Source organism: Heterodontus francisci, chromosome 5 (genome assembly GCF_036365525.1).
Source record: "Heterodontus francisci isolate sHetFra1 chromosome 5, sHetFra1.hap1, whole genome shotgun sequence".
NCBI classification, from domain to species: Eukaryota; Metazoa; Chordata; class Chondrichthyes; order Heterodontiformes; family Heterodontidae; genus Heterodontus; species Heterodontus francisci.
In genome coordinates, this window is record NC_090375.1 from 71,604,142 (window position 1) to 71,620,820 (window position 16,679).

General features: G+C 42.5%; 1 protein-coding gene across 10 annotated transcripts in view; it reads left to right on the forward strand.

The window, feature by feature from the left end:
* Positions 1–16,679, forward strand: part of gra (granulito) — a 265,219-nt gene that overhangs the window by 144,759 nt on the left and 103,781 nt on the right. For 6 of the 10 annotated variants that reach the window (XM_068030833.1, XM_068030832.1, XM_068030838.1 and 3 more), the window contains one exon: positions 15,332–15,864. The exons of 1 other annotated variant lie outside the window; for it this stretch is intronic. In XM_068030833.1, coding sequence (XP_067886934.1) covers positions 15,332–15,591 — 260 coding nt within the window. In that variant the 3' untranslated portion in view covers positions 15,592–15,864. Of the gene's footprint in view, positions 1–15,331; positions 15,865–16,679 lie in introns of those variants that run through there. 3 more of the 10 variants (XM_068030836.1, XM_068030839.1, XR_010974968.1) reach the window with 2 other exon arrangements.

A 16,679-nucleotide genomic window follows, 5' to 3' on the forward strand; every position in this document is an offset into this window, starting at 1 on the left:
GCCTATTTAAGACCAAGATGAAGAGAATTTTTTTCTCTGAGGGTCGTGAGTCTTTGGAAGTCTCTTCCTCAAAAGGTGGCAGAAGCAGAGTCTTTGAATATTTTTAAGGCAGAGGTAAATAGATTCTTGATGAGCAAAAGGGTGAAAGAATATCGTGGTATTGAGGTTACAATCAGATCAGTCATGATCTTATTGAATGGCAGAGCAGGCTCGAGTGACCTACTCCTGCTCTTAATTCGGATGTTTGTTTGTATGTTACGACTGAGGCAGGAGGAGTGCACTGTCTTTTCTAGTTCCACTTCTCCACAGGTCACAACATATATTTTTTTTAAAGTTTACCCAGTTACCGATGCAGTCAATCATATACTCTATTCTTTATCCCAGAATACACTAACCAGGTTTCTCTAATAAACAACAAAATTATGAGTTTATTATCTAACAAGACTTAACCAGTAAGGATGCAAAGCATTAACACACTGAAATATGAACGTTCCTTTTTTTAAATTCCCACACACAAACTCACACAAAAAAAATACAGAAATATTCTCTGCAGAGGTCTGTTACAAAAAAAAGACAAAAATGCTTTGCCCAAATAATTGCTAACTCTTGAAGAAAAAAGAGAAGATATGGAAAGATGTCAATTGTCCCTTTTTGGCTTTGAGTCCCAAATACTCGTAGACAGCTGTCACTGGGATCTTTCTAGAGCAGTTCTTCTCAGGCGACGTTGAAGATCAGTTTGGCAGGCTTTTCAGGAGAAATGCAGCATCAGATTCTCTATTTCTTACACTTGATTCTCGGGAAGTTCTCAAAGAGATGGAAGAGGGTGAGCTGATGGTGGCTGCTCTCTTGGCTGGATTTCTCCAACTGTCTTCAAAATAGCACTTATCCCAACACACTGTCCAAAGCAAAACTAAAAGCAATGTCTCAAGAGTCAAGCCTCCTGACCCCTATACATCTTGACCTGTCACTTCTCTGTAACATCTTAGTTTAGTTTAGAGATACAGCACTGAAACAGGCCCTTCGGCCCACCGAGTCTGTGCCGACCATCAACCACCCATCTTTTCCAGGTCACCAAGGTTTCTGTTGTTTATTGCTTAAAGCACATGACTTCCAGCAAGGCTGTTTTTAAACAACATCTCGGTGTCCTTTCAATGAACTGTCAACAACAAAGCAAAGTCCAGCTTCTATGAAATCTTCAGCCTGCCAATGAATCCATCTCCACAATTTAAATATAAATCCTCAAATGCATATACTTAACAAAAAATATAGAAGCACTTTCGAAACAAGGTATACTGGTTTAGGTGCTTATCAGACATGGTGATCGCAATGTGGAACCCTTGGAGGGTTATGTGTTCACTAAGAAACTGAAGAGAACCAATGGTCAAAATACTGTCTCAGATATACATATTCAAGAACTTGAAATGCAAAATATTTTCTGTGATGTTATTCAAGTTTAGTGTGTGACAGTCAAAACAAAGTTTCGTGATATGAACATTTGTACTAGCAATGAGGTCATGGGAAGGCTCTGAATTACCTGCCTCCCCTTAATGTTCTCCGAGCTGGGGACTGTCTCCTTCTCCTAATGCTCATAGACCATCTTGTTCTGAAAAACGAAGAGTAGTACTGAAAACAAGTACATATTGCATTCTGTAAATTGATACATCCTTCAAGTATTCCTTACTTGAATCTCCTTTAAAAGTTATTACTCACTGTACAGGTTGGCATGCGCACTTTCTAACTGTAATTGTCCCAGACAACAGCTACTTACATTTTAACATAGGGAAAAGTCTCAAGCCTCTTAGTGGAGAGTGAAGGGGGTGAACACTACAGGCAGAATTTTCATTGACCTGACCTGCAGGGAGTGTGTTTGTCAGAAATTCAGGGGGGAGGGGACACATCGTTCGGGAGTGCCCCCACGTCAATGACCAGTTCCAACAGCTTGCAACCAGACAGCTGGGCCTTCAATCAGGCAGCGAGCCAGTCACTGATGGCCACAGCAACAATGAGGCATCGACTGGGAGGTGGGTGGGAGGAAGCGGGGATGGTGGGGGTTGGCAATTTGAGCTGAGGGTGGGTGGCTAAAGCGGGGGGGTACTTGAAGGAGGGGTGGCAACTGAGCGGTAACTAATTTTGGGGGTGAGGTTGGAGCCTGGAGTGGGGTTGACTGAGGCATGGTAGAGGGGGAATCGGGACTTGGTGGTGAACCATAGAAAAGTTACGGAACAGAAGGAGGCCATTCAGCCTATTGTGTCTGCGTTGTCTGATAAAACTAGCCGCCCAATCTAATCCCACCTTCCAGCACCTGATCCGTAGCCCTGCAGGTTACAGCACTTCAGGTGCATGTCTAGCTACCTTTTAAATGAGTTGAGCGTTTCTGCCTCCACCACCAATCCGAGCAGTGAATCCAGACACCCACCAGCCTCTGGGTGAAAAAGTTTTTCCTCATCACCCCTCTAATCCTTCTACCAATCACCTTAAATCTGTGGCCCCTGGTAATTGACCTCTCGGCTAAGGGAAACAGGTCCTTCCTGACTCCATCTAGGCCCCTCATAATTTTGTACACCTCAATAAAGTCACTCCTCAGCCTCCTCTGTTCTAAGGAAAACAACCCTAGCCTAGCCAATCCAATCCTTCCTCATAGCTGCAACTTTCAAGCCCTGGCAACATTCTTGTAAATCTCCTCTGTACTCTCTCCAGAGCAATTATGTCCTTCCTGTAATGTGGTGACCAGAACTGTGCACAATACTCCAGCTGTGGCCGAACCAGCATTTTATACAGTTCCAGCATAACATCCCTGCTTTTGTATTCTATACCTCGGCCAATAAAGAAAAGCATTCCATATGCCTTCTTCACTACTTTTATCTACCTGTCCTGCCACCTTCACTGACCTGTGGACATGCATTCCAAGGTCTCTCACTTCTTCTACCCCTCTTAATATCCTCCCGTTTATTGTGTATTCCCTTGAATTGTTTGCCCACCCCAAATGCATTACCACACATTTCTCTGGATTGAATTCCATTTGCCACTTTTCGCTGATTCAGCCAAACCATTGATATCATTCTGGAGTCCACAGCTATCCTCTTCACTATCAATTACTTGGCCAATTTTTGTGTCAACTGCAAATTTCCCAATCATGCCTGCCATATTTAAGTCCAAATCATTAACATATACCACAAACAGCAAGGGACCCAATACTGAGCCCTGTGGAATGCCTCTGGAAACCGCTTTCCATTTGCAAAAACATCCATCGACCACTACCCTTTGTTTCCTGCCACTGAGCCAATTTTGGATCCAACATGCCGTATTCCTCTGTGTCCCATGGGCTTTTATTTCTCTGACCAGTCTGCCATGCGGGATCTTGTCAAGTGCTTGACTAAAATCCATGTAGACTACATCCACTACACTACCCTCTTCAATCCTCCTTATTACTTCCTCAAAAAAATTCAATCAAGTTCGTAAGACACGACCTTCCCTCAACAAATCCATGCTGACTATCCCTGATATGGTGGTGGGGGGAATTGGGGCCTAGTGAGTGAGGGAGGGGAGGGGTGGGGGGCGGTGAGGTTGTAGGTCTTGGGTGGTAGGCCTGCTCCTCAGGCAGGGACCTGGATCCAGGGGTTAACTCCTGAATACACCAAGTCATCGCCTTGAGGAAGCTGTCAGGTTCTACAGTTCAGGAACCCCAGCTGGCACCTGGAAACTCCAAAAGCTGCATGAAAATGAGGCTGTCAGCCCACCTCCTTGAATTGGGTTGGTCACCCACCCAAATTCTGGCTTCAGTTAAAGCTGGAAATGAGTGGGTTCAACGTGGGTCTGGGTCAGTTAACAGATTTCTGACAGTTTAATCCCACGCTCGTTCCAAACCTGCCTGTTTCTTCATTTATAATTCTGCCCTGTGATGCTGTGCCGTTGTGGGTATGCTAAGGGAGATGTCTGAAAGCTATGTCAAAGCAATCATTTCTCAGGAGACTTGTAAAGATGTCAGAGAGGTGAAAGAGCTTACGAAGGGAGTTACAGAGAACTATGTGAGGCAACTAAAGGACACCAATGGTGGGGTGAAAGGAAAGAATGTACAGGAAGCTAGCGTCAGAAAACAGAGGCGTGTACATCTGCAGTAGGCTGCAGAGACAGGGAGACAGGTTGAAGACAAAGAATTTAAATTTAGTAACCTGTAAAAGAATTTAACTGATTTTCCTTCATTCAGTTTCAATCTATTGCCTCCTCTTTGCAGAACTCCAGGTCTTATTTCTTCCTCTTGTACCCTTCTGTAGTGTCAGTTTTGCTTTCATGGTAGTATTCTCACCTTTGAGGCAGAAAGTCATGGGTTCAAGCCCAATTCCGGGAATTGATCATGTAATCTAGGCTAACACACCAGTGCAATGTTGAAGCGCTGCACTGATGAAGATGTTATTTTTTAGATGGAACATTACATGAAGGTCTTGTATGCCATTTCAGGTGAACATAAAAGATCTCAAGGCACTATTCAAAGAAGAGCAGAAGTTTTCCTGGTATCCTGGACCACTCACATTTTTTAAATTGTGTGCTTATTTATTTCATCACTATTTGTGGGATCTTGCTGTCTGCAACTTAGCTGCTACATTGGCTATTCTAAAACAGTGACGGCACTTCACAAATGTCTTTAATAAAAACAGAAAATGCTGGAAACACTCAGCAGGTCTATCAGTACCTGTGGAGAGGGAAAGAGAGTTAACATTTCAGGTCTGTAACCTTTCATCAGAACTGAGATAAATTAGAAATGTAATAGGTTTTGAGCAAATGAGCAGGCGAAGGGTGGGAAGAAGAGCAAAAGGGAAGATCTGTGATAGCATGGAGGGCAGAACAGGATAAATAATGAAAAGGGAGTGGTAATGTGACAAGTAAAGAAACAGAAAATGTGTCTAGATGAGGTGTGAATGGCAGAATAGCCCTGTTCAAATGCAAAATAAAAAGATTAAGAAAGAAACAAGAGAAAAAAAAAACCAGCAAAGAAATAGGAAATAAAATGGGAACAGAGGTTATGACCTAAAATTGTTGAACTCAATGTTGAGTCCAGAAAATTCCTAGTCGAAAGATAAGGTACCATTTCTCGGGATTGCATTTAGTGTCATTGGAACACTGTCAGAAAAACCAGAGTGGGAGCAAGGTAGAGAATTGAATGAGAGGCGACAGGAAGACCAGGGTCATGCTTGCGTACTGAACGGAGGTGTTCTGCAAAGTCTGCTCGTGGTCTCCCCAGTGCAGAGGAGACCACATCAAGAGTAGTGAATACAGTATATTAAATTGAAAGAAGCATCGGTAAATTGCTGTTTTACTTGGAAGGAGTGTTTGGGGCCTTGGACGGTGAGACGGGAGGAGGTAAAAGGCCAGGTGTTGCACCTCCTGCGCTTGCATGGAAAGGGGCCATAGGAAAGGGAAGGGTGTTGGGTGTGATTGAGGAGTGGACCAGGGTGTTGCAGAGGGAACAGTCCTTTTGGAATGCCAAAAGGAGAGGGGACTATTTGTTTCGTCTTGGCATCACGCTGGAAGTAGCGGAAATGATGGAGGATAACCCATGGAATATGGAGGCTGGTGGCGTGAAAGGTGAGGAAAAGGGGAACCCTATCGTGATTCTGGGAAGGAGGGGAAGGGGTGAGAGCAAAGTACATGAAATAGAATGGACATGGTTGAGGGCCCTCTCAACCACCATGGGACAGAAGCGTTGGTTGAGGAAAAAGGAAGAGATATTGAAAGCGCTAGTAGGGACATTCAATCTGTCTATACCTCCATCCACGACCAGTCTGAGAGCTCTGCACTTCTTCCTTGAATGGAGGCCCAACCAATCCCGATCCACCATCGCCCTCTTCTGCCTGGCTGAACTTGTTCTCACATGGAACAAATTTTCCTTCAACTACATTCACTTCCTCTAAATAAAAGAAGTTGCCACATTTGTCCTAGCTATGCCTGCCTTTTTGTGGGATATGTAGAACATTTCTTGTTCAGTCTTATTCAGGTCCATTCCCTCACCTCCTTTTCTGTTACATTGATGACTGTATCAGTGTCACTTCCGACTCTCATCCTGAACTGAAAAATTTCATTGACTTTGCTTCTAATTTCCACCCTTTTCCCACCTTCACATGGTCCATCTCCAATTCTTCCCTTCCCTTCTTTGACAGCCTATCCCCAGAAATAAAGACAACCAATATTCACTATAAGCCCATGGACTCCCACAGCTACCTTGACTACACTTCCTCACATCATGCTTCCTGTAAGGACTCTATTCATTCACCCATTTCTCCAACTCGGTCGCATCTGTCTGAATAATGCAAACCTCCATACTCGCATTTCCGATATGTCTTCCTTTTTCCTCAACCAAGGATCACCCCCACCCGCCCGCCCCCCCCCCCAATCAGGGTTGACACAATCCTCGACCGTGTCCGTTCTATTTCATGCACTTCTGGTCTCCCTCCTTCCCCTCCCTCCCAGAACCACGATAGGGTCCCCCTTCTCCTCAACTTCTACGCACCAGCCTCTGTATTCAATGGATCATCCTCCACCATTTCATTGACTTTGCTTCCAGTTTCCACCCTTTTCTCACCTTCACATGGTCCATCCCTGACTCTTCCCTTCCCTTCTTTGATTTCTTTGACAGCCTATTCCCAGAAATAAAGACAACCAATATTCACTATAAGCCCACTGACTCCCACAGCCACCTTAACTACAGTTCCTCACACCCTGCTTCCTATAAGGACGCTATGCATTCAACCATTTTCTCCAACTCTGTTGCATCTGTCTGAGTGATGCGAACCTGCATACTCGCACTTCTGATATGTCTTCCTTTTTCCTCAACCAAGGTTCCCCCCCAGTTACCTCCAGCATGATGCCACCATCAAACACATCTTCCCTTCCCCTTCCAGCATTCCAAAGGGACCATTCTCTCCTCGCCACCCTGGTCCACCTCTCAGTCACCCCCAACACATATACCCTTTTCTACAACACCTTTCCACGCAAGCCCAGGAGATACATCACCTGCTCATTTACTTCCTCTCTTCTCACTGTCCAAGGCCCCAAACAATCCTTTCAGGTGAAAGAGCGATTTACATATACACTATCTCTTTCAATTGAGTGTACTTTATTTGCTGCTCCTGATTAGGTCTCCTTTACATTGGGGCCTCACAGCTCCAGCGACCTGGGTTCAAATCTGAGTACTGCCTGTGTGGAGTTTGCAAGTTCTCCCTGTGTCTGCGTGGGTTTCCTCCGGGTGCTCCGGTTTCCTCCCACAGCCAAAAGACTTGCAGGTTGATAGGTGAATTGGCCATTATAAATTGCCCCTAGTATAGGTAGGTGGTAGGGGAATATAGGGACAGGTGAGGATGTGGTAGGAATATGGGATTAGTGCAGGATTAGTATAAATGGGTGGTTGATGGTTGGCACAGACTCGGTGGGCCGAAGGGCCTGTTTCAGTGCTGTATCTCTAAATCTAAATGCAGACTGGGTCACCACTTTGAGGAACATCTTCGTTCAGTCTACAGGCATGACTCTGAACCTCCTTTCGCCTGTGATGGTCAACACAAGCTCGAGGAACAGCACCTCATCTATCAACTGGGAACTTTACAGCCTTCTGGACTCAACATTGAGTTCAACAATTTTAGATCAGAACCTCGGCCCCATTTTGTTTTCTGTTTTTTGCTGGTTCATTTTTTTTCCCTGTTTCTCAATCCCTTTACTTTGCATTCAGACAGCTGCTATTCTGTCATTCACACCTCATCTAGACACATCTTTTGTTTCTTGACTTGTCCCATTACCACTCCCTGTGGTATTGTACCATTAAACCTTTTGTTATTTAATCTCTCCTACCTTCCACCCTATCACAGACCTTCCCTTTTGTTCTTGTGCCCGTCCTTCCCCCTTTTACTTGCTCAAAAACTATTACCTATCTGACTTTTCTCAGTTCTGATGAAAGGTTACAGATCTGGAACATTAACTCTGTTTCTTTCTCCACAGATGCTGCCAGACCTGCTGAGTGTTTCCATCATTTTCTGTTTTATTTTGGATTTCCAACATCTGCAGTATTTTGTTTTTGTATTATTCACAAATTACTTTATTGGCTATGGAGTGCTTTGGGGCACCCCAATTCAAATTCTTCCTTTTTCCTTACAGTTTCTGCAGTTCAGGAGCTGGCATTTATCATAGAATCATTGAATGTTTGCAGCACAAAAAAGAGGCCATTTCTGCAACAGCAACCCAGCTAGTCCCATTCCCTACCCTCTCTACATAGCTCTGCATTTTTTTTCTTCAGGTACTTATCCTATTCCCTTTTGAAAGTCCCAATTGTACCTGCCTTCACCACAGTCTCGGGTAGTGCATTCCAGATCTAACCTCTCTGCATTTAAAAAAAAGTTCCTCATGTCACCGTTGGTTCTTTTGGTGTCCTCTGGTTCTTGCCCCATCTGCCAATGGGAACAGTTTCTCTCTCTCTACTCTGTCTAGACGACTCATAATCTTGAATACTTCTATCTAATCTCCTCTCAACCTTCTCTTCTCTAAGGAGAACAACCCCAGCTTCTCCGATCTATCTGCATGACTCCTGGAAATATTCTCTCAAATTTTTTCTGCACCTTTTCTAAAGCCTGCACATCTTTTTGAAAGTGCGGTGCCCAGTACTCCAGTTGAGGCTGAACTAGAGTTTTGTAAAGGTTCATCATAACGTCCTTGCTCTTGTGCTCTATGCCATCTTTTGATAAAGCCCAGGATCCCGTATTCCTTTTTAACCACTTTCTCAACCTGCCCTGCCACCTTCAACGATTTATGCACCTATACATCCAGGTCTCTCTGTTCCTGCACCCCTTTTGAAATTGTGCCCTTTATTTTATATTGCCTCCCCTTGTTCCTCCTACCAAAAGATACCACTTCACACTTTTCTACAATAAATTTCATCTGCCACATGTTTGCCCATTCCACCAGCCTGTATATGACCTCTTGATGTCTATCACTATCCCCCTTACAGTTCACACTTTAAAGCTTAGTGTTATCTGCAAATTTTGAAATTTTGCCCTGCACACCCAATTCTAGGTCGTTAATATATGTCAAGAAAAGTAGTGGTCCTAGTACCGATCTTTGGGGTACTCAATATATGCTTTCTTCCAGTCTAAAAAGCAACCATTCACCAATGCTCTTTGTTTCCTGTCACTCAGCCAATTTTGTATCGATAATGCTACTGTCCCTTTTATTCCATGAGCTATAACTGCTCATAAGTCTGTTGTGCAGCACTGTATTAAATGCTTTTTGTACCCCACATCAACAGCATTACCCTCATCAATCTTCTCGGTTACCTCATTAAAATACTCCAGCAAGTTAGTGAAACACGATTTGTCCTTAACAAATCTGTGCTGGCTTTCCTTAATTAACCCGCATTTGCCCAAGTGACTATTAATTTTATCCCGAATTATAATTTCTAGAAGCTTCCCCACCACTGCGGTTAAACTGTAGTTGCTGGGTTATCTTTACACCCTTTTTTGAACAAAGGTGTAACATTTGCAATTCTTCAGTCCTCTGGCACCACCCCTGAGTCTAAGGACGACTGGAAAATATTGGCCAGTGCCTCTGCAATTTCCACTGCCACTTTTCTCAGTAGCCTAGGATGCATTTCATCCAGTCCTGGTGCGTTATCAACTTTAAATGCAAATAGTCCATCTAATACCTTATCCTTATCAATTTTAAACCCTTCAAATGTCTGAATTTCTTTCACCATGACCTGTGCGCAGCACCTTCTTCCTTGGTAAAGATAGATGTAAAGTATTCAGTTAATACCTCAGCCATGCCCCTTGCCTCCATGCATAAATCCCCTTTTGGTCCCTAATCAACAGACACTTAGAGAGATTTGAGTAGTATGGATAGTCAGCATGGATTTGTAAAAGGCAGATTATGCTTGACAAATCTAATTTAATTTTTTGATGAAGTAACAGAGAAGGTTGGTGAAGGGAATGTGGGAGTTGTTTACATGGATTTTAAGAAAGCATTTGATAAGGTACCACATAAAAGGCTGGTTAACAAAATTGAAGCTCATGGAATAAGAGGGTCAGTGTCCAATTGGATAAAAAATGTCTTATGGACAGAAAACAGCCAGTCGTAGTAAATGGTTGCTTTTCTGGAGGATGGTAGACAGTGGTGTTCCCCAAGGGGCAGTGCTGGGAAAACTGCTTTTTTGATATATATAAATTACTTGGATCTTGTAATACAGAGTAGAATCTCAAAATTTGCTGACTAACACCAAGCTTGGAGGTGTGGCAAACAGTGAGGATAATATGAACTGTCTGCAATAGGATATAGATAGGCTAGCAGAATGGGCAGAGAGGTGGCAGATGAAATTTAAGAAGTGTAAGGTGATGCATTTTGGCAGAATGAATAGGGAGAGGCAATGTATACTTAATGGCACAGTTCTAAAGAGTGTGCAGGAACAGAGGAACCTGGGGGTGCATGTGCATAGAACTTTTAAGGTGGCAGGACATATTGAGAGATTGGTTAGTAAAGCATATGGGATCTTGGGCTTCATAAACTGAGGCATTGAGTACAAAAGCAGGGAAGTTATATTGAACCTCTATAAAACTCTGGTTAGGCCTCAACTGGAGTATTGCATCCAGTTTTGGTCACCACACTTCAGGAAGCATTTGAGGGTTCTTGAGAGGGTGCAGAAGAGATTTACCAGAATGGCTCCAGTGATGGAGGATTTTAGTTACAAGGTTAGGTGGGAAAAGCTGTGTTTGTTCTCCTTAGAACAAAGGAGATTGAGGGGATTATTAATAGAAGTGTACAAGATTATGAAAGGCTTAGATAAGTTAGTAAAGGAAAAGCTGTTCCCATTAACAAATGGTACAAGGACTAGGGGAGACAGATTGAAAGTTTTGGGCAAAAGATGTAGAGGAAATGTGAAGAACTTTTTTATACAGCGGGCGGTGTTGACCTGGAACTCGGTGCCCATAAGAGTGGTGGAAGCGGAGACGATCAATGACTTTAAGAGGAAGTTGGATGGCCACCTGAGGGAAATAGACTTGCAGGGCTAAGGGGAGCGAGCTGGGGAGTGGAACTGACAACATAGCTCCATGGTGAGCTGACATGGATTCGATGGGCCTAATGGCGGCCTCCTGTGCCACATATGACTCTATGACTATGAAGTCAATTGGAATTGGGGGAAATCTCTCCTAGTTGAGGAAGCGGTTAATAAAGCATATGGGATCCTGCTTTATAAATAGGAGCCATAGAGTACAAAAATAAGGAAGTTATGATAAACCTGCATAAAACACAGGGTTGGCCTCCACTGGAGTATTGTGTCCAGTTCTGGGCGCCACACTTTTGGAAGGGTGTTAAGGCATTAGCGAGGGTACAGAAAAGATTCCTGAGAATGGTTCCAGGGATGAGGAACTTCAGTTATAATAAAGACAGAAAGTGCTGGAACTACTCACCATGTCTGGCAGCATCTGTGGAGAAAGAAACTGAGTTAATGTTTCAGGCCCAGAACTGATGAAAGGTCATCGACCTGAAACATTGGCCGGAATTTTACCCTTGGCAGACAGGATCCATCCACTGACTGAAAAGTCTGTGGCGAACCAGCCTCTGCCTGGTCTGAGGATCCGGTCCGCATTTTGCAGTTGCCAGGTCTTTAATTGGTCTGAGGTGAGATTTCCACCTCATTAAGGCAGGAAGTCCCGCCTAATGGAGCTGCCAGCCGATCAGCGGGCTGGCAGCTCTTATTCCCAGTAGTGCAACAGGGAGTGGTGGCCACTGTGGGAGTACACCCAACCATTGGAAAGAAGATGTCGGGGAGTCCCGGAATGAAGATAGGTTTTTGGTGCCTCCCCAGGGGTGATCGGTCAAGCTTCTCTCGGGCCTGGGCTGTCTGACCAACCATGGGTAAAATCATTGTGCCGGTGGGCGGAGGCCCTCAAGTGGCCGTTAACTGGCCACTTAAGGGCCTTGATGGGCCTGGGGCACGTGGGCCATTTTTCGCCGTCGCTGCCCTGCATAAAGTGGAGGCGGGAGCGGGTCCTGCCGCCTTCCCACTCCTTGGTTAAATTCCGGCCATTAACTCTGTTTCTCTCTCCAAGATGCTGCCAGACCTGCTGAGAATTTCCAGCACTTTTTGTTTGTATTTCAGATTTCCAGCATCCACAGCATTTTGCTTTAATGTTGGGAACGTCAGTTACGTAGATAGGTTGGAGAAGCTGGGTCTGATACCCTTGGAGAAGAGTAGATTAAGAGGAAATTTAATAGAAATGCATAAAATCAAGAGGGGTCTGGACAGAGTAGATAGGGGGAAACTGTTCCCATTGACAGAAGGATATAGAATCAGAGGACACTGATTTCAAGTGATTGGCAAAAGAAGCAACAGCAACACGAGGAAAACTTTTTCATGCAGCGAGTGGTTAGGATCTGGAATGCACTGCCTGAGAGTGTGGTGGAGGCAGATTCAATTAAGACCTTCAAAAGAGAAATGGATAATTATCTGAAAAGAGAAAATTTGCAGCACTACAGAGAAAAGGCAGGGGAGTGGAACTAGGTGAGATGCTCTTGTAGAAAGCCAGCACGACACGACAGACTGAATGGCCTTCTTCTGTGCTCTAATCGTTCTATGATTCTATGGTTGGAGTCATACCTAGCACAGAGGAAGATGGTCATGATTGTTGGAGGCCATTCATCTTAGACCCAGGGCATCACTGCAGGAGTTCCTCAGGGTGGTGTCCTCGGCCAAACTATCCTCAGCTGTTTCATCAATGACCTTCCCTCCATCATAAGGTCAGAAATGGTGCTGTTTGCTGATGATGCACAGCATTGAGTACCTGTCGTGACTCCTCAGATACAGAAGCAGTATGTGTCTGAATGCAGCAAGAGCTGGACAACATTCAGGCTTGGACTGATAAATGGCAAGCAACATTCACCCCACACAAGTACCAGGCAATGACCATCTCCAACAAGAGAGAATTATTCCCCTCCTTTGACATTCAACAGCATTACCATTAACATCTTGGAGGTTACCATTGACCAGAAACTGAACTGGACCAGCCATATAAAAAACAAAAGCGAGTAAGAAGCAGCAACTCACCAAGACTCCTTCAACAGCACCTTCCAAACCTGCGGCCTCTACTGCCTAGAAGAACAAGGGCAGGGGACACATAGGAACACCATTAGTTGCAGATTCCCCTTCAAGTCACACACCATCCTGACTTGGAACTATATCGCTCCTCCTTCACTGTTGTTGGGTTACAATCCTGGAACTCCATCTGTGAGTGTACTTATAGCACATGGACTGCATGAATGAATAAAAACAGTGCCTTCATCACTTCCCAACTATTCCAATGCTGTCCAAGGCTCCCATCCTTCACTCTTTGTAAATATCAATTTTGTCAAAAAAAATCTGCTGCATGTATTCTGTACTACACTAAATATTTCTTGCCCATAACCCCATTGTTGCTGGCCAACATTAGTTCATTTACCAACACCTTCAAATTAAAATCTCATCCTCATCTTTTTATCCATTCATGACCTTGGCCTCTCTATCCGTACCATCCTTTACCCTTATATTCCTCTCCTCAACCTGCAAATACTCTGTTCCTCTAATTTTCCCCTCTCATGCCTACCTCGTTTTGTTCCACTCACTTGGGTCTTAAAGTTGAAAATTCTCTGAACCTTTCCACCTCAACATCTTTGTCTCTTCCTTTAAAAAGCTCCACAAAATCCATTTATTTGACCAAGCATTAGGTCATCCCTTCAAATCTCCCCTTTTCTAGCTGTCTGTCTTCCATATCAATCTATGCTTGGGACATTCTTTACATTAAAAATACCATATGTTGATTCTGTGCTCAAAGGGAGTGTTCACTCAGTGAAGTAAAAAGCCTTTAGAGCTCAAGAATTTAATGGACTTGAATATTAACCTATTAAAGACAGCAGATCAGGTTAAACATTAGAGAAATCAAGTAAGATCATTATAAGATACTGAGAAGAAGTACAGTAAAGAGTTTTTGGAATATTTGCACAGTAAGCAGAGGGTGAATGAAAATGTTGGCCTATTTAAGAATGATTATGGGAAGATAGAATTCACAGCTAAATAATATTTATTGATAGTTCTTTTCCATACAGCTTAATGAAGCAATGTGGTGAAAAGGTTGCTCAAATCATGAAGTAGATATTTAGAAATAGCAAAGAAGTTAGGCTGTATACATTCTGTGCCAAATTTGATTGCAGAATAAATGTTTTTAAAACAAAGTCAAAAAAGACATCTGAAAACTATGGATCAGCATGTTTAGGGATAACATTTTAATTCAAAGTTCTCCCCCTCCTTATACAAGAAAATGTTACATTCCCACGGCTGCCACCATGTAATGAGAAGCTTTTTATGTTGTCTGATGCAACATAAATGAGATGCGTGGAGTTCAGTTGATTGAAGATCTCAAACAAGCTAACAAGTATATACAGTGCAGAGCTAACTATTTTAATGACTTGCCTCTAGGTGTTACAGTGGTAGAATGAGACTGTATCCTGGTACTCAGCTCATTAGCATACTAAGATCTTAAAGGGACATCACACAACAAAACACACCTGAAATTTACTTGGTATTTTAAAATATTCTGTTTTCTTGCTGGCATAACAACTAGGGTACCCCTTCCTGTTCAGGCACACTGCTAAGTGAATTAGATGAAGTGTCCCATGTATCCTGGAATGTCCCTGCATTGCAAACAGCAGGAGCTGCTATTTCAGAGTGGCCCGAGAGCCACTCTAGAGCTGCAAGATCTACAGAAACTCATACTGCAGTTTGGGAACTTTGCTTTCCCTTATGGACAAAAACTGTGATTATTATTTTGCTTTAATGAAATACAAAATATCTTTTGTTGTATCTTTATGTTCTGAAAATGTTTATTAATAGCATTGGAAGCTGAATAACCATTTATATTGCTTCATACCTGACAAAGGATTCTTTTGGTTTAATCTATGAATAAAAAGTTAATTTTGCAATATTATAAAATTGGAACCGTAAACTGGGCCACTAAATGTTAATTACAGTATTTCCTGAATGCAGAACATGAGAGGACTGAATTTTTTGGGGGCTTCTCCAACTGTGCTGCCATAACTTCAGTGGGAGAAATCCCATGGTAATTCATTTCCTCATAAATGTGATGGAATATATATTTGGTCCTTTCCAGCTAGATACAACAATGTGGTCATTTAGAATTTTTTGCTGTTAATAAAAAAAATTTATATGGGAATGTGAAGTTCTATTTTATTTAAAATAAATATGATAGTGTAGATTGATTTTTCATATTTTGTAATCTCGTATATTTGACTAATCCTATGTCTTCTTACCTAGAGAGAGAGGTTGTATGGAAGTGGACGGGGTTTATGTTTTGCTTACCAAAAGATGGCTACCAATCATCATGGAATTGCTGGCTGATTAACAGTTGTAAATCAAGTCCTGAACTCACTTGGAAGGTGCTTATATTCTGTTTAATATTTCTAAACATATCTACTGGACTTTTGGATCTTTATGGGAAGAACTCATCCAACTTTACTCAACAGCTGGAAGATTTTCTTTTTTCAGTGATGAGGTTCATGATTAATTTCTTTTGATTCTAATTAATCAAGATGGTGAAGTACCACATTTGTAAAACAGCACTTTTGGTAGAGTTTGTGCACTTGAAATAAATTGAAAATGGGTTAACAAAGATTTTTTATGTAGCAAATGAAATACATAGGGCAATATTGTAATTTGTTTCTCTCTGTTGAGGGACAGTTATTGGAACAGTTACTGCAGAGACCCATTTCACATTTGGAAGGCAACAGGACATCCAAGGGCCATTTATAACAAAAGTTTTTGAAAAAAATGTCATACTATGATAAACAATTTATGCCAGTATCAAGACATCTTATCAAAGACTAAAGACTTCAGTTGTGTTCTGTGCATTTTGCCTGCAATGTTTATTACCTAGGAGTGAAAAGGTTGGATTACATAGCTCTGACAAGGTCATTCTTCTCTTTGGTATCTTATATGTACAAGGTAGGATTATCCCGGTTATCCAATGAGAGAAATCGTAGGCACAATTCCTTAGAAGAATTTAAGGTGTCATACTACTTTATCCTTCTTGTGCTATACAGATACTGCTTCCTGTATAGATCAGCCGTCAGAAGAAGCACAATGACTTGAACTGTTGTTTTCAGTAACGACTCTTCTGACTTTTTGGGATTCAGAGTAGTTGAGACTGGTTGATTTCACATTTCCATATTGGGAGATCCTTCTTCATTCTTTGCATGTAATAGGGTTTAGCTGAGTTTGTAACCAGAAGGTTGGCCCTGTATATCTGGACTGTTGACCCATATATAACAATGAACCAAAGAGCAGGTCACATTGACGAGATCTAAACAATGATGAGAGCTACTACATGTACAGGTTTTACAATGTAGCCATGTTAACATTTGCCTTGGGCCCCTGAGCTCATGAGATTACATCTTGTCAGCTAGCAGAAGTGCATTATGGAACCTAGAAACCAATTTCCTAATCCAGTCTTCATAAATTATACATAGCCCCTTAATTTATTACACAACAACATACCCACGTAGAAGCACATAGATTTCCTAATATTCACAGAGTTAATTCTGTGTTCAACAGTCTAGAGGATATGGAGTATGAAAAAAATTATAATAGCCATTGGTAATTTAGA